This window comes from Chlamydotis macqueenii, chromosome 5 (assembly GCF_036417535.1).
Source record: "Chlamydotis macqueenii isolate bChlMac1 chromosome 5, bChlMac1.mat, whole genome shotgun sequence".
NCBI classification, from domain to species: Eukaryota; Metazoa; Chordata; class Aves; order Otidiformes; family Otididae; genus Chlamydotis; species Chlamydotis macqueenii.
In genome coordinates this window covers 41376525-41401730 of record NC_141560.1, presented here as the reverse complement: position 1 = coordinate 41401730, position 25206 = coordinate 41376525, and the positions used below count along the sequence as shown (strand labels likewise).

Here is a 25206-nt window from a genome sequence, read left to right as displayed (position 1 = left end):
ATGCTACTACTGCTCACACCAGGAGTGGGAAGAGGGACAAATAGCCAAGAAGCAGTGAGGAAGTGCACAGAGAAACTTGGTGGCCAGGCAGACACACACACTTTCCCTTTCTCACTTTATCTGCTACCCATGGCCTGTGCCTCCTCTGCCTCTGCCCAAAGCCACCCTTGGATATGATCGGTGCCCACAGCATGCCATATGACATGTGCCTTTCCTTCTTTAAACACTCACCTACAATGTGCCACGGTCCTGGTCACAGACCTGGCCCACAAGCTGCTGCTAAACACAAAACACAAGTAATGCTAATTAAATACGCTTTTAATATGTTCTGCTGTGAACATGTTACACTTAAACATTTCAAACTCTCTCAAGGCAACTAGTATCATGCTCATGATCATTTTAAGACTTTCTTCCTCATAGCTGCCCATCCTCTGTACCATAAAATGAATTGTACTCCACCGTCATACTGAATTGCAATGAATTACAGCAGTGAAATTCTTTGGATAAAAAAAGTTTCTCTTCAGTGTCTTCTTTGTTCATCTGAAACTGTCGTCAAGTGGGGTTGAGCAGGAGTCCTTTGAAGCCTGCTGGCTGATCCTGAGGGAACTTGAGTCTCTTGGTGGGTTAAGGGATGCAAAAGCATCCTCAACTGTCTCTCATTATTTCCTTTTCTGCCTTTTCCGTGCCACTGCTGTGCGCAAGGCCTGCACAATGAGCTCCTCATTGTTCAGGATGTTGTATTCACCTAGCTGAACCAGACAGTCATATGCCTTCTCAGTGTATTGGATTGAATATGTTGAATAAGGGGAACAGCAGCCATAGAGATCAACTTTACCATCTTCCATCTCTGACTCTGAGCGCTTCTGACCTAGGAGGAAGGGGAGACAAATCACTGCTGAGAGATGGGAGTTACTTTGATCATAAGCAAGCAAACTCTTAGCAGAGCAGGGAAAGAAGTCTTTCTACAGAGAGAGTTCATAATATAAATTACTCTTGTGGGTTTAAAAAATTATTTCTTAAACAAATAATTATCTTCCAAACTGGCAGCTCTGTTCCTGGCTCAGGTGGATATCTACTGCTTCACACAGTGAGGGGGCGAAAATGGTGATTGTTCCTTTCATGTGGGTCTACACTGCAGTTCTGAGTTGTGCCTGTGGCTCACAGAGGTACATCACTTACCTGCAAACTAGCTAGCTCGGGGATTGAAACAGGACCACCGTTCTGACTGTTAAAAGAAGTAACTTTAAGCAACAGAAAAGTTTGATGTATTGAAATGAGCCAATAGTGAAGTTTAAGTGTTGGAGTATTAAATATCCTCCCTTTAATAGGCTGGCTGTGTTGTCAACCTTTTTTTGACATGCTTGATTACTTACTTGGTGCTTTGTATTTTTGGAAGGTATCATTAATTAGTGGGAAAAACAGCAGTACTGGTGCTCCTGGAGTCTCAGCGCCATCAAAGAGGTAACACTCCTTCAGGTTTTTCCTGTCTTCTTCACTCAAGTCCACCTTGGGAAAAAGGATTCCCTGCTCCGAGCAGTACTTGCAGGTCTGGTTCAGAGCCTGGATCAATGAGCAGAACAGTACTAAGACTTAAAGAGGATTTCAGGGCTCAGGATTTCTTGGAATCCAGTAACAAAGGGGGCATTTTCCAAGATAGCTGTGTGAAAGCTCTGAAATGACTATTGGAAAGCACTGCATCACGGACAGAAGGTTTTGTTTCCTTTGGTTCTTAGCGCAAAAGAGTTGTATTGTCAAAGAAAAACAAATGAGAATATGTACAGCCTATAAACAAAGTATCACACTGCAGCATTAAGCTAAAAATTCTACTGGTCAAGACTTTTAGTGGGAGCAATATAGAAAAGCATCTAAGTGTTAAAAACTTCCAAGTATGCAGCTATTGAAGACTGCTTCAATTCCTCTCACCTGTATCTGGGATCCAGCACTGTAATTTAAATGCAGGATGACGTCCACCTTTCTCTCTGGTTTTAGAAGTGGCATGATGCTTGTATTGATGAAAAATCCTGTATCTACCAGTGACAGGAATTCCTCTGATTGTGTCAGCTGATTGGGAAATGTGTCTAGCACAGTATCTAAAAAGAAAGATATTTCTGGCTGTAAGTGCAGTAGCACAAAACTGGTTAGCCTATTTTCCACCCTTACACCTTGACCACAGAGCCCTAACTGGTTACTGTCTTTGGGGAAGGGAGATTCACCATATCCCTTCTCTTCTGCCCACCCACCTCCAGCCACATGGAGTTTTGGACCTGCAGTGGCAACATTTGTGAAGGAGATTTCTTGTTCCTTCCCACCTGCTGACTGTGTCTTCAAACAGAGAAAGGGTGGACCACCAGCAGGACCTGGTGCCCCTGCCTCAGGAGGTGTGTGCTGCCAGCAAATCATTGGCATGGAGTTCAACACCATGCCATCCTCCATCCCAGTGTGCCACAAATGATTGGTCTAATAGTGATTCTGCCCAAACATGGCCTCTGACCTTGGAGAATGGGTTTAATATAAAAACTGGGTTCTCATTTTGTTTTGCTTGTTTATTCTCTCCCCAGCAACACAGGTCTTCTGTTACCTTTCCATCTGCAGAAGTGCTTATTCTCCAGGTAGTCATTATGCATCTGTAAACCCTTTAGGAAGTTGTGCTCCTGGGCAATGCAGAGGCGGTCGGTGAGAGCGCTGCGAAGAGCGCTGCCGAGGCGGCCAAGAGGGGTGAAGAGGCGAGTCCTCAGCTCGTGCAGCTTCTGCGGTAGGAGGGGTTCCTCTTCTGCACAGAGAAAGGCTGTTAAATTCTACCTGTCCAGGGCAAGGTCATCCCCCAAGATGTCAAGGTGAGTAATAAAAATCAATATTTTCTTTATTTAAAGGGCCTAGGATGAAAAGACTCAATGAGCACAAGTGACCAAATGAAAAAGAGAATAAAATGCTGCTCTTACTAGCCAAATACAATTTCCTTACATGACCCAGACTCTGATAAAAAACAAGACCCAGTATCAGGCAGCAATAAAAATCTGCACCAGACACACACATGCTTGTGGAACAGACTGAATGCAGGCTTTGGAAAAGGGTAACTGTTGTACTTATTTGTATTACAGTAGCTCCTACTTTATGTAGCATCAAAATCTTTTTGCATTGTTAATCGTTTAGAGATCAATCTTACTATTCCTTAACATTTTACTCATCTGCTAACATCACTGTTGAGCCCTCAGTGAGAACAGAGATCACAGGGCTGGAGATTTTAAAATTATCCAGTTACACTTTGCAGTATGAGACTTTGAATCCAGTTCCTTCAAGAAAGGTAATGTGGCATTTGAAGAAACACTCCAAAAAATGCCAAATATACGAAGAACATCTCACTTAGCAGACGGGTGTGATGGTTTAGCTAACATTAACTCTATCTAACAATAAATACACAGTAAGGAAGAAGTATGATAATTTACCTATATCGTCAATTTTGTCTCGGGTCCACCTGTGCCAGAAATCTTCTGATGAATGGGACAAATTCCAGATATATAACACATTCAATGAAAATAAACTACTCCACATGCCTGTAAAAGGAAAGATCAAACATTCAGACATCATGCATCACAAAACTATTATCATAAGATACAACTTCCTAGGTTTATGTTTTTCTTTAGTCTGTTTTAAATGGATAATGTGTCATTTTTATTTGGCTGCCGGTTTTTAAACCTTATTTTGGTATTCGGTTTTTGTCTTATGGTACTTAGGGCTGGATATATATTTTAATGAATGTTGAGATTTTTGTGAATTAATATGATTTATGGAGCCTGGGTTTTCAGAAAAAAAAAAAGTAAAAAGGCTTGTATAAAAAGAAAGGATGACAGTTTGCAATCTGAGAGATTGGATGGGGAATTTTATTGATAAGTGTTTAGCAACAATGTGGTCTTACAGCCTCTGCATTTGTAGGCTTCCCTTTTTAAGAATAAGCCTGTTAACATGCCGAGTTTTGACAATGTATTTTTGAGCTTGATAAACAATTTCTTTGGTTATCCCTTGGGCACAAGTTCTTACAAAGCAAACTCTCTGGAGCAGGGGAGACATGGTATGCTCAAATACACCCCAATGCAGTGGCAAATGAGCATGAAGGCTCATGCAAACTGTCTATAGGAAGCATGCAAATTACTGACTGCCTGTGAGACAGGCAAGAGGCTCTGGAGTTCACCCTTCAGGAGTAACATGAGCAGAACTGTGGACTCTCAGGGACCTGAATTTCATTGTTGGACTGGACACAATGCTGTATTTTTATTCAAAACTAGCTTTAAAAAGTAAAATAACTGTTCATCTGTCACTTTGAATTTTCCTTTTTACAGCAAACTGAATCCATTATGGTAAGTGTTAATTCAGTTACAAGATATTTATTCTCTCAGGTGAAACCACCCTGACAGTCATGCACCAGTGCTTTATTAGTGCTTAGTTTATTTAGCTCTCAATTGAAAAAAAAAAAAATCATTCACATGTATTAAGACAATAGCTTACCTTCTAAGAAGCAGATCCGGGATTCAGGGACCTTCTTCATCAACCGACCCATGAAGAACTCACTGCCAAAATCCTCAGTGCGAACATAAGCTCCATATTTTTGCAATCCCACCTCGTAAGGGGTGAACTCCACCCATTCTGTGAAAAGGAACCCAAAGAAGAGAACAATGTTTTACTACAGCCCCTTAGTTGTAGATAAAAATGATGTTGCTATTATGGCATTGAAATGAGTTAAAAATTAAAATAATTTCTACAGTTAAGTCTAATATTTCAGATAAATAACAGTGACCTATAAGCATTATGCAAATGAAAATTGTGAACCTGAAAAGTCTTTGGAATATTTTTTAGTCTGTTGCATAGATAGTCAAACTTTTACCTGACCACAAGGACATTACATGAATACACATCAGCTGAGGTTCTGGTCTTTAAATGGAGGGAATTTTTTTAGACTATCTAAAAAGACTGTCCCAGATTTAATATCTTAAATATGAAGAAAAATGACTCTCAGAAGTCTCATAATTACCTTTGAAATCCAGAGTGCTATAGCTGTTCTTGACATTGACTGCAGTATAGATAGGCAATGGGTTCTGACCACGATTGATGGCCCGTTGCTGATCGGAGAGTCTATGGTTGTCTTTCTGTGATTCCAGAAATACAGTTACACTAAGATGAAAGTTAGCACAGGAAAGTTTTCTTTGCATTTAAGCTTGTAGGGCAGAAATTTTTCTGTCTTTAATGTATAATGTGTGCTGGGCTTAAATTGTGCAGCGTTCCATATTTGTCAAAATTCCTGTAAGTGTTCTGTTACTGAAATATCTGCAGGCATCCCATCTGGTGCCAGATTATTTGACGACCCATTAGGATGAAAATGGAAGGAAACAATGAAGAGCATAAAGCAATACTTTTAGTATAAACCAGCTTAAAGCATTATGCTGCAAGTTTATGTAACAGTCCTCTGCAGGTCTGTTTTTTAATACCTCCCATAGGCATTAAGATAATGTCTATAATTTTGCTATTTTAAAATAAAATACTCACAGAACATGACAAAAATATCTTAAAATACAATATTTTTTCAAAATGTTAATCTTGGCATTTTCTCAGAAAAATACACAAGAAAATCTTACAAGAAAGAATGTTGATTTCCTCCATGGCTGGATATCTGAGAGACTTCCAAATGTTTTGGAAATGGCTGTGCATTTGTATAGACAAAGTTTCAAAAGAAACTACTTCTCTCAGAACAAACAGGAAAATATCTTCCCCAGAAATTAATTTTCAGAATATTGTAAGCAACTGCAAACATGGCTTTATGACATACTGTACCCCATCATGCAACAAAGATTCCAGGACAAGCCCCCAGAGATCTATAAAAGATGTTTTGTGGCCCTCTCTTTTCCGTTGGCACAGCTGCTTTTTGTAATACTTCATATACTTCAAGGAAAGGGAATTTATTTTGCATTTTGTCATATGTTTGCGAGCCTCGCTGATTTGCTTGTTGAGATCCTTTTGTGACCAGTCAGCATCTCTGTACAAGTTTGACATCGTCCTAGGAAGAGAAAACATACATTGAAGAGGGAAACAAACACATCAAGCTTTGAAGTAGGTAATGACTACATTTTACGTTTCTATTTTAAGTTACTGATTTTAAATCAAGACAAGATTTCCTGTCTTCAGTTCCCTAAGAAACTACTATGTTCCCTTTGAAGTCACAGTCATTATCCCTATCAAAATGGCTTGAGCATTTTTCCATAAGCTGTTCTTAAGAAAACACTTGTTTTCATGCTCCTGCAAATTATGTGACTTTCCCCTGTTTAAAGACTTTAATATGTCAATTTTGGAAGAAGATTAAAAAAAGATGGGACTTCTGAGAAGGTATTATAGATAGACTACTGCATGTCAGCCCCAGCCTACTTCAGTGCATCAAAGTCATCAGGAAGACTCCAGCCAAGGGCTGCCCATTCCCACTTACCAAGTAGTACCAGACAGGCCAGTCAGGTATGTGGCACAGTCCAAGACATTGAGTTTCTTGAGCCCCCGCAAACTGCCATACAGCGCAGTCAAAGATCTCATCCCTCCTCCCGTAGTCATGATGGCCACCACTGGTGTCTGTGCAACACATGAACAGAAAGGGCTGGCGTCAGACAGCGGGCTGCAGCTGACTGCGGCTCTCAGCAGAGATCTCCTATTACACAAAGCCTGATGCCACCCAGACAACTGCCCAGACTTAGACTTCTTTCCAAATGATTTCTACTGAAATATAAGCTACCGTTTATTTTGTAAAGGAGAACAGGAATAAAAGTAGTGATGATTTTTGCTTAGATAACTGATGCTTGTCTCCAGTGTGTTCAATATAGATGTTTGGTAAAAAACAAATGAAAATTCATTAATTCAAACTGAAAGAGACAGTAAAAGAGAAAACATCAGTTGTAAAGGCAGGAAGGAAAAAGAAATCTCAGAGGTCAGAGAGGAGGAAGGATTATCAACAAGCATAACAAGGTACCAAGCATGGTAGGGTAAAGACCATGGAAGAAGCCATTTCTATGTATAGAATATCTAGCCTGGTTTGCAATGAAATGTCGCAGGAGAAGAGTTAAACTGAGGATAGCAATTGCAAAAGACACAAATGGCAGTGTGAGATTAGCGGTATGGGGCAGTATTGGAAGCGTACATAAGTTTAAAGATAAGGAAAGTCCAAAAAAAAAAAATTAACTGGGAAGAAAAAGAGGTCATACTATGTCCTCTGTTATGTCCACACTGCTAAGCACTCATTAGATGTTTTGAATGTTTGCCCTACAGACCTCGTGGTCCAGCAAATCCTGTTCCAGCTGCAGGACCTTCTTCAGAGCAGGAGCGATGTACTTCTGCCTTTTGCGTAGAAAGTCTTGCTCCTGCGCACAGAGGTCAAACCCTAAACGCACGTCAAGGTGGTCTGGGCTGGAGCAAAGATCAGGAAAAAAAATTATTCTATTCTATTATTGGTAGACAAGTTCAGTTTCCAAGACAATGAAATAAACCAAATCCACAAAGTACCACATTTACAGGAGGAGCCTTTCCTACACTCCCAAGCAGGTATACAATGCTGTGTGAAAGAGTGATGGACAGAAGGACTGCTACATTTCTTAGTAGTTATCAAAAGAAAACCTAAGGAAAGACATTCCTGCAGATAATTTCTGAGACATTTGCTGTCTGGATTCTCTCATACTTTAGTCAGCACTGAGAGCTGTAGGAAAAGCTTTTCACAGTTATCTTGAAGTAGGCAGCAAGTTTACCTACTTCATGATCAGCAGTACCAGGCGATCAGCTGCACTCTTGTACAGTGTTAAAGAAAAGGTTGAAGACTGTGCTCAGCATAAAACTGATATAACTGAGCAAAGATAATTGGCTAGTTAAAATATTTCTTCTATTTTATGCATCTTTTTAATTTTTCATGTCTCAATATGGATTATCGACATGTATTGTTAATTTTCCACACATAGTTTGCTTTCAGCTCACATGAATTCCACATCACCAGGTCACAAAACCTACTGTCCTACTGCAAGGGCCTCCTCCCCAGTAAAAAGCAAAGAGTGAGACAAGTTCAGCTAAGGACACATTAGTCTCCAAGAGTGCTCAAGTCTCTTACCAGTCTTCTGCCTTCATGTGTAAGTCAAATCCTTTATCCTGGAAAGCAAGAATCCAAACAGTGTAAGTATGACCACCTACTTTAGCACTCCTCCCTTGCAGTCCCAGGAGGAATTTTAGCTTGTGCCATCCTAGCAATGCAGTTACAAATCAGGAGTTGTGAATAATCCATCAGCGTATGTGAATTGACTGCAGTGGTTTATGGTTAGGGAAATTGTTCAGTAATTCCTAATGTTTTCTAGTGAATGTAACATCTGAGGACAACTGCTGTTTACAGAGCAAAGTAATGATAATGTACCTTACCCATCCCTGCCAACATCACCTAAAGCAGTCAGTCAGGCTGCAGCACTATTTGCCCCTCCCTTTCTGTGGGTTATACCCCAAAACAGCTGTGATCCTTTCATTCTACGTGGTTTTTTTTTTTTAATCATGAATCTAAAAGTGCTTTGTAAAGCATGGTCGGCATCAGCAAGATGTTGGCAGTACCTCAGTTAGTTCAGGTGCCCCAGTGGTGCGTGAGAAGGGGAAAAGCAGAGCCTCAAAATTTAGCATGAAGTAAGATAGGATGGAGTAACAAAATCCCCTGTATTCCCACTCCCATTCAAACAGAACAGGGCACAACCTGTCCTTATTACCTAAAGACCCACCACTGTTAAATGATGGCATTTTTGTCTGCGGGCTTTTATCATCAGAAAGAACTCTGGCAATCATCAGGAGAATGCAGACTTCCACACTCAGGTTTCTCAACCTGTTCCACAAAAGAGCAGGCACTGACCTCTGCTAAGATCATGTTTTTTCCACTTGGAAGGGAATGAAGTTCCACATTTGAAGAGCCTGAGTTTGTATCATATACCTGGGAACGCTGAAAAAATACAAATATATCTCAGTTTATATTGTAAGGAACGTTACTGTCTTTCCACAATGCAAATTAACATTACTATTTATGGTGCATGTTACTTTACATGGCGTTATTATGTTTTATGAAGTCCAGTTATAACATACAACAGAGGCAGATGGTTTCTTCCCTGGTAGAGTAACATCCAGCATTGGCTGCTTGTATCTGGCATAGTGGAATTTGGCAGGAGAGGAGGAGCTGAAGATTAGATCAGATCCTAGCGTGATGTCTTGGGTGCCCTCGTAAGAGCCTTGCACTTTAAAGGAGAATTCTTTCTCTAAGGAAGTAACATAAAAGGAGACACAGAACTATTTTCTCATCAAAATTGGAAACAAAAATTCTTACAGTTTATCACAAGGCTGTTGTAATGCTCTGGGATTTTTTTTTTTCATTCTTACATTAAGACAATTAAGCCAATTCCCTTCATAATATTAGCATGCCATTGTTAAAAAACAGCTGATGGAGAAATAATCTCACTTGATAAAGATTTCTTCTCTTTTTTCTTCTTCTTTTTCTTCTCAACCACCTGGACTTCCAAGCAGCAGATTTTGCGAGACTGTGAGAGACATGAACAATAAAATACCTCATGGCATGGAATTTTCTAGTCCACAATTCTGTTTCCTAATCTAATCTCCTACTGATGATGATCCAAATGCTATACAGGCAGTGCACTTTTTACTGAGGAAAAAAATTTCTCTCAACTGTGACCTCAATTTCAGATGCTGGCTGGAACAGGAGGAATCCCTGAGAAACGAGACACAGCCAGGGCAAGGCTGGGGGTGCAGTGTGGATGAACAGGGCTTGCAGAAGGGAAAAGGTAAGGGAAAAATTAAAAACAGTACTCCCAGGATCCCAACAGAGATGTTTAAATCAGAGGACTGATTTAAACAAAAATAATGAGGAAACAAAGCTCTTAAATGAGGAAATGGCATGGCCAGAAAGCCCCTGTGTGACAAGCACAGTTATGAATGCAGGAAATGACATGTGCATGGGAAGGGACAAACCCTGTCACTTTGGCAACACAGGAATTCAGGATAAGAGATGTCCAAGGGAAAGTTCACTGCTCCACTGATGTCGCAGACCTAAACCTCTTCCATGTGCTGCCTTTGCAACACCAGAGGGATGTTAGCATGGTGGATCTCCCCACGGTTCCAGCCGCAGCCTCTCCATAGATGCCACCCACAAGGATGTGTCCCAAGGCAGATGAAGAAGAGGGAAATCACAGCGTTCAGTGCTGGCTTTGCTCAGCCAAGTGGCATGTTGGCCTGGTGGCTGCAAGTCAAGTGAAACAAGTGTGGCAACAGGACAAGAAAGATGACAAAACATAACACTCACCACTAGTATTCCATTAGTAATGATGGTTTCGGAAGGGCCTGAACTAGGAAACAGAAAGAAAAATACATTTTTAATAACTCAGTGTAATTACAGCATAATTCATGAGCCACACCCTTCTCCTGGTCCTCCTCTTGCTTATTTTTAGCTGTGCATTGGAAACAAAAGTCCAAAAAGACTTGTGGTACAGGTTTCCTCATTCTGCTCTGTCAAGGCACAATTGTCATCCTACCAGTTGATCCAGTCCTGGAGCTTAGCAAAAGAAAAGGTATTGTGAGGACAAGCTGTGTAGTAATTTTATGCTGAGCCCCAAACTAAGGCTGCAGATGACTTCACTGAATCCAGTTTTTGAAGAATTGTGGTTTGTTGGGGAACTGGATGGGAATGGCTCTAGATCAGAAATCCAGTGCGTCATTCCATGTTGTGCTTCAAAGGGAGGTGAACGCCCCGGCTGATCTCAGAGACAAACACATAACAGAGCAGCAGTCCCAGTATTCCAGTCTTAAACAGTGTTCAGTACACTAGACAAAAATGGGTTTAGGATGTTCTCCCTGTCTGCCTGAAGTTCACGTGAGGTCATCCTGGCACACACCATTCGTCAGACAGCTCATAGCATGGATTCCTTGGGAAACCACGTTCGTCAGCAGCAGCATCATGGAATGATGCACTCTGGACAATTAGCCTAGATTATTTCATGCCTCTGAATTGCTGGGTTTTTTTGTCTGCAGATTATGTTGCATTTCATGTTTACTTACATATTATCCAATGCGAATCCCACCTCTAGCTCCTCTTGTCTCTGGAAAATAAAGAAAGGAAAATGTTTTTGGCACTAGTCCACTGGCAGTTCTCATAATGAAAGTTCTTATTCTGGCAGTATAGGCATGCATGCACTGTTTGTGACTGGCAGAGCGTTTAAAATAGAGGCACCTACCACCTCACATCTGTGTGTCCTGAGCCTCAAGATTCTTTATTGATAGGAAGTTTCTGGATGGCTGCGACAGTTTTTAACAAAGAAAGTAGTTGGGTTGCCTGCTTCTGCTGGGGCGCAAGGGACAGACCCAGGTGGAGATGCTGTCTCATAGCGAGTCTGCCAGCAAAGAGAAAGAGGGTCTGCTGAGGGGAGCAGCCAAACCCCTCTGGCATAAGCAGAGGGAATGGTGACAGGCAAAGCAGCTGTGAAAGAGGACAGCCTCTTTGTGTGGCAATGTGTTGAGGGCATTGGGGCAGAGGTAAATCTGACACGAAGGCCTGGACTGTGAGGTGGTGGAGAAGAGTATAATTCATAGGTGTAAGAAAACACAGGAGAGAGGAAAACAAAGATAGGGACAGAAGGGATCATGAAGAGAGAACTGAGACCGTGTTGCAGGTTACTTAGCTGCTCAAATTAACTGTTGCATTAAAGACACCAAAAAGTTATTAATATAGGACAAAAAATATTTATGAAGGCCTGAAGACTATGGGCTGTGACTACTGTACCTGTGCAAACACAGCAATGAAAGGCTTGGATATGGCACCAGTAACCGCCGAGACAGTAAGGAGCTGGGTTACAACTGGTCTAATGTTTGTATTTTACCAAGGGCTAGGGGAAGTCCACACACTGCATGCTGAAGAAAGAAGTGTTCAAATAAGGCATTCAAAGATAATGAACTGCAGAGTGGAGTTTGGGTGTGTGTAGATAAGGTAATTAATCAGCTGAGTGGTGCATGACAGGTGCACAAGAGACTGGGAGGGAACTGGAAAAGGAGAGGGACAGAGAGAACATACTGTGAGGTGGGATGTGTGACTTTCAGAGCCTCCCTGGACATTCAAAATAGGAATATTTCTTGTTGCCAAGGTGAGTGGCATGAATTAGACACCTTATTCAAACACACATGTCACAGTCTATAATTAGCAACTGGTCTGGTTTGACACTTTGTTCCAATCACAGAGTTATTACTTCCTAATTAATAGGTTAAGTAACAAGTTATGACAAAAAGCATCATGTATTGGTGTGGACACAGTCCTCGATCCTTGATGGGGGCAGGCTCAGCAAGGTGACAATTTTGCAAAGACACTTGAAGTTTGTGAGCCTCTGTGGCCAACACCAATCCCTTCACTGTGCCTACAGATCCAGATGTGAAGAGGGTTTCCTGCATCAGAGTGAAAATCAACTTCCTCTTACGTGGCTGGACAGTCCATACACAACAAGGAAAAAAAAGAAAGATTTTGCAAATAACATTTTAGACAGAGCAGCAGACAAACACGTTCTTGCCAACCTATTCCTTTTCTTATTTCAGACCTCACCTGTGAATCACACTTGAAGTGCATGAAGACTTGCTCTCCCAGGGAAAGTTTGGCTATATCGAAATACACAGTGAAGAGGTGGTCATCTTGGGTAACCACATCCTTATCATAGAGTGCCAGCTCCAGCACATTCTGTGAGGGGAACAGAAGGACTTTAGAAATGTGTCAGGTTTGATTCAAAGCAGGAAATCCTGGGGATAGCTGTTTTAGTCAGATGTTGTGAGGAGTTGGGAGGACGTAAAGAAAAAGAGCAGGAAGGGAAGGAAGGGGAGGGGAAATCAACTTCATGCACGCATCTGCCTGCAGGGAGGAATGAGAGGAAATCACAAACATCTCAAAGGTTATATTCTACGTGTGGCTGAGAGAGATACTTGTCTTTCATGGCATGGAAAACCATCATAAGGATATGTGTTATTCTCACGTCTTTCTGCATCTTTTCTTGCCTCTTGAGAAAAATTACTTATGTCCCCTTTCCAAAAGGGTAAAGCCTGGCAGTTGCTCCCTAGGGTCATGGTTAACAGGGAAGTCCCAGCTCAATACCTTGACCTGACTCTGGATCCTAAAGTAGAAGGTTTCATTCCAGACTGGGTCTTTGCAGTTCTTGATGGTTTTAGTCTGAAATTTTTCAGTTGAAGCAGTTGGCAGCCACAGGCTCACGTAGCAATCAGTCTGGCTTACTGTATGTTAAAAAACACAGACACATCTTAAATGAGGATTGGCTCTAGAAGAATTACTTGAACAACATGAAGCTTTGCTTTCAAAGAGAGACACTATGATACATGATGACGTATTTGTCCAATATAAACATTACAATTTAGGTAATAGGAAAGGAGAAAAAATAAGAGGGACACGATTCTTCTCTGAATAAATGGGATTAGAGATATAACAAACGCATTAAAAACAAAGGGTTTTCTTCTCCTTCTCTGTCATCAAGTAATCAGTTTAGCCCAGGATAAAATAATTCGGGACAACCATAGCACCCTATGTCCACAAGGGCTAAGGAAACAAAGTGATAGCTTCTATTTTAGAGAGACACAACATTAAAAAAAATGCTTCTTGACTTCTGCGTAAGTAAAGCTATAATCTTCTATTATATTTCAATTGCAGGCTGTCAGAAGTGAACCTACAAAATGTAACAACAGCTAATGGGCTTTTATCTGTGAAAGCTGGTACACAGGGAATTAGGGTAATTTGGATTACTTAGTCTTGAGAAAGCTTTGAGTACAAGCTAAATTTGAAATAAGGTTACTCCATTTTCTGTATTTGCACCGTTATCCTAACTAGTTTGTGTTCTTTGTTATATAACTGTACTCTGGAGGAAAACACAGGAGATCTTTACACATTTCTTACTTCCAACAGGCTGCTGAGCTTTCCCTGCTCCCTTTGGAGATGCACGGAAATAGGTGTAATAGGTACAGCTGTGACCTAGTAGAGTTACCTCTGCACAGAACAGGGCTAATGCAAGGAAGAGCAACACACTGTGTTCACTGCTGGAACCAGTATGCCAGTGAGAGGACTTTCTCCATCCATGAAAGAGATCTGGAAAGCAGTTTTTCTTGGAGCAGGACTAGCTAGTACCCCATGAAGGTTAAGGGGACCATACAAAGCATTACAGATACTTACAGACATCTGCCTGGTGGATATTTCTTGCTCTTATGACTCTTACAGTCAGTAAGTAACACAGAGATGATTCTATCTGCAGAGGAGGGGGAAAAAACAACTCATGCAAAAGACAGTAATGAATGCTAAGGGTAGACAGCATATTTAGAAGATAGAAATGATCAGGAAACAGAAGTACCCAAATAATGAGTTGAGTTGTTCTGTGTGACTGTAAAATGGCCAATACATCTATTTTCCTACACATATTTAAATCAAGTACTAGACTGAAAGAGTTCTCTACTTTTATAGCATGATACGTGGATCTGTATTATTATACATAATTTATTTGCTTTCTAACTAAAATATAGCCGCAAAAAGTGGTAAGATTCAGGCTCAGCTTGGGAGAATATTTACTTGTTAAATTTCCAAGGCAGAAAATGAGAAGGTGCTTTAGGCTTTTTGCAAGTGACAAAATTATCATCCTGGGAATTACCCCCCATCCATTCTTTACACATGTTCAGTTTCTTGGGCTACGGGATACGATTGTCTCATATTCTCTTTCTTTTAAATGTACGGTACGCCCCAGAGTTAAATGCTGACCTCTGATCTCCACGCTGCTTTTAATGTCAGAGGAAGAGATTGCTGCTTTGCACTTCCACTGTGCTACTCACTATGCCCGTTTTTCATTTACAGTGGCACAACTGCTCCTCTTGAGGTGAGCTCACCTCTGACTTTTTCACATGAGAAGCTTTTCTCCAGTTTTGAACCATGTAAACTCCTTTAGTGCAACTACAGGGCCACGGGCAGGTAGTAACACCACCTGCTCACTCCACCTGTACTGCAAAACGACTATAAAAAGGCTATTGCCAGTCCTGAAGTGGCATTAGCATGGCACTGACCTCACTGAGGTCCCACCGAGAAGGAGACATGACAGAGGCACTGCAGGAAAGGAGAGCAGTACTCTTGCTTTAGCTGGCCTGTCTGAGCAAAACAATTCGGTATGTACTGTGTTAATAATGTGCCATCGGTACGAAATGAAGTGCATCAGTATTCATATACATTCATATGGAATATATATCGATGTGATGTCTCTCATAATGTTTAGGCTGAGTATATTAATGCATACAACTGGGGCTAATGAATAGATATTGTTGAGATTGGGGGCAATTAGCAAGTAGGCTAATGAAGAAACAGGTAAAATTAGCCTCGAGGTAACCAAAGCACCGCTTCCTAGGAAAAGGCCTCAATGACATTTGCACTGTTCAACTGCACAGCAGGTGCAGAGTGTGCTAATCAAGGATGTTAAACCACTGCTGTGATTCCAAAGAGTAGCTACGGATAAGACCATCAAATGCATTTTTATTTGTGTCTAAAACCTAATTCCTAAGGCACAGAAATGAGGCAGGTACAGGTGGAAAGTGTTCAGTAATTACAGAGCCAGCAACAGGTGCTGCCAGGGGCTGGCTTTGGAGAAGACACTTTCCTGGAAGGGCTCAACTCAGTTTCAGGGACTGGGTCCCCTGGAGCCACTCTTGTGGCTTGCAGCGATCCCAAAGCACCAGGGAGGGAGTGCAGATTGAACAAAGTACTCAGGCACGTGGATGTGCCCTGTCATAGCCAGGGAGCTTTGGCTTAGACATCACAGAGGTGTAAATAACAAATGGCCAAAATCCCACCAGCGGTGTGAGTTTTGCCTACAAAATTCAAGAGGTTTGGTTTGTTCTTCTGAATCTGCCATGATCCCTGCAGTGCAGAGAGTTGCATTTTAGGGCGTATTTTCTCATCTTTGGGTTTTCCATTCAGCTTATCAACAGAAAGGGCTGGCTATTCCTTAAACTGTAAGCACAACATGTGTCACTCAGCAACTTAACTCAGCTCAAAACACAACAAGGTAGAGTTCCTAATTATTACTAAATTGTGTCAAACTAGAGAGAACAAGGTCAGAAAAATCTTTAAAGCACATCTGGTCCTCTCATTTCCTAGAGGAAAGATTTCATACAACATGTCTCAAGTCTCCTGGAAAACTATTAGGTTTTTCTGTAGAGGCCAGAAGAAGGATTAATCCAGGAAATCAGATGTTGAAAATTCACTTCAAGATTGTGGCAAAACCTTTGTGGGAATAAGTGGCAAAATTTCACAGCTATTTCTGCCAACACTGGCAGTAAAGATGCCCTTGTGCTTTTGCAAGACCTATCTAGCAGAAAGGCTGTTCAAACCCATCCTTTTGATGATCCTAGTCTTGTTAAAACACGGTTTATTTCCTGTGTGCCAAGGATAAAAAACAGCACTAGGACTTTAACATGAAGCAAGACTGCGTAAGTGAAGTGATCAAAATGATAAGCAGGACGGTGTTTCATGGAGGGAGCTGGATGGGTTATGGCAGCTAATTAGACTGTTTGGCACATGCTGAACCCTATCTCTTCTCGCCCAGGCTCCACCCAGCAGGAAAGTCTCTTTTACAGTTTTTTTTTTAAATTCTCCTTTGCTTTACCTTTGTTGCAGGAGTCTGCTGTTCCCCATCAGGATTCAGCCGCGTAACTTCTTCTTCTTCTAGCCCAGCAGTTTTAGTGATCAGCCCCTGCAACAAGAAGGGCCAACGTTACCCCGGAAAAAGCCATCCTGTCTCCTTTGAAAGCAATCCTCATCGGGAGGTGAGAACTGCAGTACAGTGCCAAAAGGGAGCCCATGGTCAGCGCCAGCCGTAGAGCCCGGGCAGGTACAGGTGTTTCAGGCTGTGCCTGTGCTGTGCTTGCCCCAGGAAGCCGGAGCAGAGATGTAGCAGCCAGGTAAGGTCCACCCTTTGCCTGACACACAGGGAAGGAAGGCAGCTGTCAGCCCGGATGTTCAAGGAACAGCAAACGTGTCTTCCGTAAACACACCCTGTCGTTACTCTTTCACCTTGTAGCACATCTGCATGCTCTTTAATAGTTATTCTAAGGTTGCATATATCACATTTCTAAAATGAAGAAAACACCCAAATGCTTCCTTTGTAAATAAGCTCTTAATCCCCAAGTAGTTTTTAATTCCTTCCTATGGTTTGCTATCTTTTAAATATTTCGTTAACAAATTCTTGAAGTGCTGACTTTCTTCATCCTACACAGTCATTTATCACTAATGACAGGCCAAGAAAGCCATAACACCTCTGCACTATGTGCAGCATAGCCAGCTGAGATCCCAGACACCTTTCTTTACTCTGCACCCTTCTTACCTGAGACAAAATGCCATCTTGCTCCATCGTAGTTGCTGTCACGTACACATCCCGTGTTATCTGTGGCAATGCAATTTCATATCTCCCAGCTTCCACAGACACCTGTAGCCTAAATGTCTCATATGCAGGCAAGCAACTGTTTTATAAACTGACTCAGAGCCCCACCTCTCCCTGATTTCTTAAACCCAGTCATTCCCCTCCCATTTTCTTATAGTAGGAAACTATATCCTGTGGTCAAGTAAGTAGGAAAAAAATACCTTTGCCTGCAGAGTACGTGGGAGTATGCTGTTTGAGTCACTTTGCCCAATACTGGCCAACGGCAGGTTTATGACTAATGTTAAGAGATGGATACCCTTTTACCTGAGCGCTGAATGTTCCACTTAGCAAGGCCTCAAAGCCTACAAAAATATATACTCTGCAGTAAGATGCAGCAACAGTACATTGATTGCATTTAGGTTACCTGTGATAGTAAGCAGATAGGATAAAACAGTTAATGGAAGAAAAAAAAAACTAATAAAACTATTACTTTCAGACTAAACTGGTTCTTGCAAAAGGCATTTACAGGATTTCTGCACCACACGTCCCTGCAATCCCAGGTTTAGGTGTGCAGAGCAGACACATTCATATGGTGGTTTATAGCTATTTAGCCTTGGTACCAGGGCCAAGTCTCTCCTCAACTCATTGTATTCTTCTCCCCTTCTTTCCTATGGCTTGTTGTTATTATTTTTGCTTAGATGAAGAGTCCTGAAGCAATGACTTCTGTTAACTTACCTCCACCCGCTGTGAATATTTCTGCACCACTCAGACTGATTCTAGCTGTAATCTAGCTGCATCTGAGCACCCATGTCTGACACAATGAATCCTACCAGCCAGAGGCAAAACTCAGTGCCAACCGCATGCCACCCTCTGCTCCATCTTTGGCACACATGTGAAGCCACTGCTGTGGCAGGACACCTGCGACTGCCCCTGCGACTGTGAGCACCCAGCTAACCCCTATGCCAAAGAAATTGGCACAGCTCCCAACCCACTGGAACAGGATCAAAAAGGGCCATCAAAGGCTGTTGTATCTTCAGCAGGTCATAACAGATCAAAACTGCTCTCCTGGTGTATTGTCTATGAGCAAGAAGTCACCCATTCCCTGAGCATTCTTTGAGCTTACTGGTTAAACGTGGTTACCAGCCAACACAGTTCCCCTTTGCGCATTCCCATGCAAAATAATATCAACAGTCATCACTGTCAACTTAATAGAATAAATTTTTGCTATAGGCTATGTTATTTCACAACACCATCAAGGTCTATGCGTATATATGCGTCTACATATATGGCATGCTTTTGTGCCAGCTGCAGTTTTGTATCTTGATGAAATGAGTTTTTCATCGGGTCACAGAAAACCCTTGGCAACATCAGCATCTTTCAGTCATAGGCAGTGCTTTATTACAACATCTCCTTGGAGGGCTAAACTGTAAACCAGACTATCCACCAGGACTGGGGCTCTGAGACTGTCACTCCCACCGTGCTGGTGGTCAAAAAGCTCCTGTTTTCACAAATAATATTTGCAATCCACATCCGAGACAGCCCTTGCAGGAGGGAGAGGCTGTGACTCGCTTTGTACCCCTGCAATCCATCTCTGAGACATTCCTTTATCTGTGATGCTTACAGCAAATATACGGTATGCTCTTCGCACAGATAACAACAGTTCTGTTTTCCTGGAACAAGGAACACACTGTGAATCTGGAGCATATTACTGAAATGCCTGAATATGTGGAGCAAGTCAGAATTTTGTGAACAAGCCTTTATTGTCCAGTATTGTATATACAAAATATTTGCATGCAAATAACATTTCTTCAGAGCTGGAGATGGCATGAGTATATGGCCAAAACCTATGTTTATTTTTTCACATCAGGAATTTCAAGTTCAAATGGAGGCAATTCTCAGGGTTATGTGCAGAGCACATAGCACCATATTTCTGATTATGACTAGTGGAACTACCATAGAAATAAAAACCCAGCAGAAGTACATACTTGTTCAAAATCTAAAGAGTTTTAAATTATAATATTTATGCTCTGATCTTTAGGCTTGCAACATTAGACTGCACAAAAATGTTGCACAAAAAGAAGTTGCACAAAGCAATAAGATTTGGTTTGACATCTTAAATTACAAAAGTGTTGGCAAAAGTGATTGTGAGACAATTTGTAAAGTTGTCATTGTTTCTTGCCAAAATGAAAATCCTCACATTGTAATTTTGTAGCAAGCCAAACATGGTATTTGATTCTAAATGAAACCTGTTATTTTCAGGTTAGGTTCCTAGACTGACGACGTAGAAGGTCTATTAAAAAGAAGCTATGTTTTAAAACAATTTTTTTAGTAAAATATTAATATGAAATGTTTCAACTTACCCAAGTATTTTCCCTGGTTTATTTTAGCCCCAGATTATGATATCTAGTTGATAGATTCTTTTTTTTCACTGAGTAGACTTGTAGTTCAAAATTTTCCCAGTCATCATTAGGACACAAAACTTATTAATTAAAAAAGTGTATTTTCAATTTGATTTGTTCCTAGAATGGAAAGGTTGTTATGGATTTATAATTTTTACAGCTCATCCTCAGCACTTTCAACAGTTCAGAAAAGACACTTTCCATAAAAGGGTATATGAAGAAAGTTTAAAAATGCAAGCCCACAACAAATGTTTTTGGTGGTTTTGTGCTAGATCCCATGGAGGGTCTGTTCAGATTGTTTTAAGATGGTTTTAGTTGTTGCAGACTATTAACTCACTCTTGCTTATTAACACATTTTGAACAGGCAGAACAAAACAAATAAGCATTTTTGTTGATGGGCATATGTCCTAAACTGTTTAAACAAATTGCATCGAGTAAAACAAAAAAGTTTTCATTCTTTAGCAGCATTAAAATATTTTCATTTGAAGCACTTTTTCTTTTTAATTTAAGAAAGGAAGTTTAATATGAGGAGTAACTCAACTGGGAAAAAAATCCCCACTGTGTTTAATTTTGAAAGGTTCAAAATAAAATGTTGACTTTTTATATACCCTCTCAACACAAAGCAATGAAAACTGACATAAATACACAGACAATTTTGATGTGCCTAAATTCCACCTTGCACTGCAAAAAAAATTTTACATGAAAAATCTTACACTACTTCCTTTTAAGTTGCTCCTTCCCATCTACATAGGATGGATGCAATTCACAGGCTGGCTGTGTGCACACACTTGTCCCTACATTTCCAACCTCTGCAGCTGCTCTTCAGGACACTTGCAAAACAGAGTTGACCCAGGAATCCAATGCCAGCTTCCATTCATGTCTCAGGTTTTCTTCATTTTCCAGAGTTGGATGTACCTTGTGTTCCACGAAGAAGAACTGTGGGGAGCAGAAGTGTATATCCCCTTCTTACGGCCTCTCTAGATGTGTTGGCTGAGTTGTATTACTGTAGTACTGTAGTGGTAAAAAATTATTTTCCTATATGTCATGCATTATAATAAGTTAGGCTTAAAATAACACTATTTTTAAAATCTAACAAGTATTTTAGGTAAAGAGTGTTCTACAGACAACCTTAATTTGGGGAAACAAAGCATATGTATAAATTTCCCAGGCAATGTCTTTGCCTATAGAAGCCAATTCTTGGGAATGGAAAAAATAACAACAACCACTGAGCCATCTGGGGTAGTTTCTTTCTGTAGTGCAGAACAGCCGGTGTTCAAAAAGCTCTGTCCCTTCTGTGTTCTAGAGCCTGAAAAACTCCTCTGAGAAGATAGGGGCAGCTGGATAGGTGATCAACACATGTTTTGCCTTCTCCTTTGCATCGCTATCTGCAAGGCCTGCATAATCATCTGTGAGTTGTTCATGACATTGTATTCACTGAGGTTCAGCAGCCGGCGGTAATTCTCATCGGTATACCTGACCGAGAACATGCAGTAGGGAGAAAAACGACTGGTCAAATCAAGTTGTCCTTCCTCCATCTCTGAGCAACAGCGCTTGACACCTGGAGAGAAAAAGAAGTTGCTGTTATGACATGGTGTTTGTCTCAGTCAATGACAAGCTGTCGACAGCAGCCCAAAGAAGGGGACTTTTCTCTGGGAGAGAAATCCCAGGGTTTAAATGAACCGATAATACAGGTCGTGTATCGCCGCTCCTAGTTAAGAGAACACCATGTTTGAAGTGATGAGGGCAGAAGGGAGAAGTGAGGGACAGCATGTCTTCTACAGCTTCCTCATGAACAATTATCTCATTAAAATCATGGATTAGTCAAGGATATTGGCCTGAAAGTGCCCTCTAATAAGCATAGCTGACACACTGCAGGTCTCGTCTGAGCAGTTGGAACCTCCACGAACCCAGGCTGAGGGAGAGGAGTTGCTACTAACAGAATAGCATTTGCGTGAGAAAGGAGTGATAGAAATATATGGCAACTTAGTTCCCGCAGTCCCAATTGCAGTCCCGGGGGGGGCTGCCATCAGGATCACCCTATCTTTGCATTGCTCATGTCTCCCAAATTCTGCAAAAGTAGAACTGTGGACTTTACGTCCCTGCTACCAAGGATGCAAATACATCCTAGTAACAGGCAGTAAAGGAAAGGAATATGAAGCAGTTGTCCATGGCAGAAAAAGAATTACAGCCTCCAACCACAGCACGGTGAACAAAACACCCCCTGGGCTGATGCTGTACCAAAAGGAGACACACTGATTTTGATATTGCAGGAGTTCAGCCTAAAAGCCAAGTTCTTGCTCCCCTACCATTCATGCATAATACTACGCTTCCTCAAGTGTAGAATGAAAACCCTGGACAACAGACAATATATATAGGGGAAAATAATCTGTGTGAGCTACTTTTCCCAGGAAAAAAAAAAACTACAATTAGCTAGCAACACTTTATTTTACAAATGGGAGAGAGATGAAGGTAAACACCATTCAGAAGACATGACTGAACACACTATCTTTGGCAGGGGTGGGGAAAACAGGTTTAATTAGCTGAAGTGCTCCCCCATTAACCCAGCCAGCGAAGATTGCCGGTAGCAGAGAAAAAAGCTCCATCAGAGTCAGGCAAGTAGGTAGTGGTGTATTTTGATTAATGCTTTGCCACTACTTGTAACTTACCAGGTGCTTTGTACTCTCGGAAGGTATCATTCACAAGAGGAAGAAAAATCACAATTGGACATCCTGGCAAATCTGAATCTTGGAAGAGGTAGCACTCCTTCAGATTTTTCTTATCTTCATCAGTCAAAGAAATTTTGGGGAATGGGATTTTCTGCTCTGAGTAGTATTTGTACGCCTTATCTAAAGACTGGAATATCACAGAAATGGTCAGCATTGGAATTCAACTTGGTTGTCTTAAAGCCCCCAAATTATTATCTAGTATTAAGGTTTAGTGACTCAGATCCATAGGGTGGGTTCTTTCTTATCAAGGGTTACTCTACACATAATTAGCACATATAGGAACCAGAATGCTAATCACAAGCTGTAAACACAATTTCAGAGTTAGAGAATTCACCCAGGACACTGCTTTTTATAAAACGGAAGCAATTTGCAGAAGTTTAGGGTAAAGCATGTAGATTTAGTAAATGAAAGAGCTTATGTTTAATATATTGTATAGAATTAATTAGAAAAAGAAAAAAACACAGCAAGAAAATGTTCAAGATATCTTATGAGGTGCTTGGAAGCCAGAAAATAAGAAAGTTAAGTTTGAATGTGCAATTATGTCTCTGTCTGTGCACGCATTACGGCACAAGGTTAATTGAGATTGATATTTTACTGAGAAAGCCTGAAGCACCAGGCTTTTTTTCCTGAAATGTTTAATACAATATCATGTGCTACTCTTTATTGTGTTGTTTACTCTGCACTGTCTAACAGTGGACACTATCAAATAGGAAACAGTTTCTACTAAAGTGCTTAAAATTGCAGCAGTCTTTCTTCACAAAACTGATCTAGAAAATGTATGAGGCTAAAATGAAACTTCATTACATGTATGTCTCTTGCATCGTATGGCTTATTAACAGCAGCACAGATGTTTTCATTCACAAAAGATAATTTCACTTAAGCAGGCCAAGATGCTTGATAACAAGTTTCTAATTAACCTCAGTTTCTGAGATGTAAAGACCCAAACTTCTTTTCTGCAAGGCCTTATAGAGAGCTAATTAGCTTTATCTCAGTGAAACCAGAATTTCTGTAGGAAGACGCTTGTCATTGAATTTTCCTAGTAGTACCTTATTTGTCAGTCCAGAAATGATCTGCCCCTGACTATCCACTTAATCCCTTTTACATTCTAGCTTAAGTCAGGAGAAATTGCTTCCTCAACGTAATGCATGTCCCTGTGCAGGGTCTGAAAACCTGCTTGATTCAGCATAAAGCAGAAGAGGCTCTTCCCATTATTCTGGAAGAGACCGTGCTGATGTCCTATTGAATAATTCAATGTGTTCATAAACCAGCAACAGAGATTCCAGAAGTTGCAGGAAGAAATAGGAACAATATTAATCACTGCAGTGAAAAACGTGGGGGAATGTAGTCATCAAAAACTGAACAGCTGGAATAACTAGCAGTTCTAGGCGCTGCAGGCTAGACATTTACAAGCAAAAGGAGAGACAATACATGGTAGCAAGAACCTCCTCACCGATGTATGTGATCCAGTAGTATAACTTAAATATATGATGACGTCCACTTCCCTCTGTGGCCTTAAAAGTGGTGCACTGCTGGTGTTGATGAAAAATCCAGCATCTATCATGCCCAGATGATCAGCATTTTGCATCAGCTGGTTGGGACGTGAGTCTAACACAGTGTCTAAAAGGAAAATATTTATTGGAATAAGAAATGATCTGTGGGTATTTTGACTGGAAAAAGAAATGCAAGGTGGAACTGACCATCCTAGAGGCTTGATTTAATTTAATTGCTACACTACCAGACTGTCGAATAGGCATGGAGGGACTGCAAAATGACATCTAAGTTCCCGCTCTGAAAAATCTTCTGTGTTGAGATCCCGAGCAATATATTCCATTAAGTTGTCATACTCATTAGTGCCAGTAAGCTATTTCTAATACTTAACCTAAATCTGCCTTGCTTCATTTCAATCATTGTTTCATCTTTTATCCATCATTGATTTGGAGAACAAAATATTCCCATCCCTTTTTACATTTGGATTTATGCCTCCCCCTCAGTCCCCTCTTCTTTGGACTACAAAGCTCCATTCCTTTCCAGGTTTCCCTTGTAGGTCATATTTTCTGGGATATTCCAGTTGCATCTGAAGTTAGAGGCACAGTCTTGACAAATTAAGCTTTCTTCCATGTTCACTCTGCTACTTTAAATCTGGTTCTGTCAGCTGCAAGCCTACCCTTTCAGTCTGGATCACAGACTAAAGCACATAAACCCATGCTTATACTTAAAAACAGTCTTAAATATCTGGCAATACCGAAGTCTTAGTCTCACCTCTCTGTTCAGAAAAGAAACATTCTTTCAGGAGATTTTTTTTTCCCCTGCCAAGCTTGACAGAGTTCTTTCCTAAACTCTCCACTCCAAAACCACCTGAAAATGATATCTGTTAAGTTTTAGTCCCCATTACCTTTCCATTGACAGAAATGCTCATTCTCCAGATAGTTGCTATGCAGCTGGTAGCCCTTCAGGAAATTGTGGTGCTGGGCGACGGAGAATCGGTCAGTCAACGCTCCCCGAAGGGCACTGGACAGGGGGCCGGGAGGAGTGTACATGCGAGTCCTCAGCTCATGGGGTCTTGTAGGCAACACTGGGTCTTCATCTAGAGGAGAGGAGAAAAAAGGGTGA

The 25206-nt window shown here is 41.1% G+C and overlaps 2 protein-coding genes across 3 annotated transcripts in view; both read right to left on the bottom strand.

The window, feature by feature from the left end:
- Positions 1-659: 659 nt before the first annotated feature.
- Positions 660-17462, bottom strand: LOC104477948 (cytosolic phospholipase A2 epsilon). The gene is made up of 21 exons (XM_086748037.1): positions 17436-17462; positions 16719-16805; positions 14252-14324; positions 13169-13305; positions 12629-12760; positions 11101-11141; positions 10349-10391; positions 9491-9569; positions 9121-9290; positions 8894-8980; positions 8120-8157; positions 7296-7431; positions 6467-6603; positions 5821-6043; positions 5024-5138; positions 4501-4638; positions 3444-3551; positions 2579-2770; positions 1924-2090; positions 1374-1560; positions 660-868 (listed from the first exon to the last, which is right to left on the bottom strand). Exons 1-21 carry the CDS (start codon positions 17460-17462, stop codon positions 660-662), a joined length of 2526 nt encoding a protein of 841 aa, XP_086604163.1.
- Positions 17463-21219: 3757 nt separating this feature from the next.
- LOC104477947 (cytosolic phospholipase A2 epsilon) overlaps positions 21220-25206 on the bottom strand; it is a 35464-nt gene continuing 31477 nt past the window's right edge. For both annotated transcript variants that reach the window (XM_086748035.1, XM_086748036.1), the window contains 4 exons: positions 24989-25180; positions 24047-24213; positions 22537-22723; positions 21220-21428 (listed from right to left, as the gene is read on the bottom strand). In XM_086748035.1, the coding sequence (XP_086604161.1) occupies positions 21220-21428; positions 22537-22723; positions 24047-24213; positions 24989-25180 (755 nt within the window). The remainder of the gene's footprint in view (positions 21429-22536; positions 22724-24046; positions 24214-24988; positions 25181-25206) is intronic.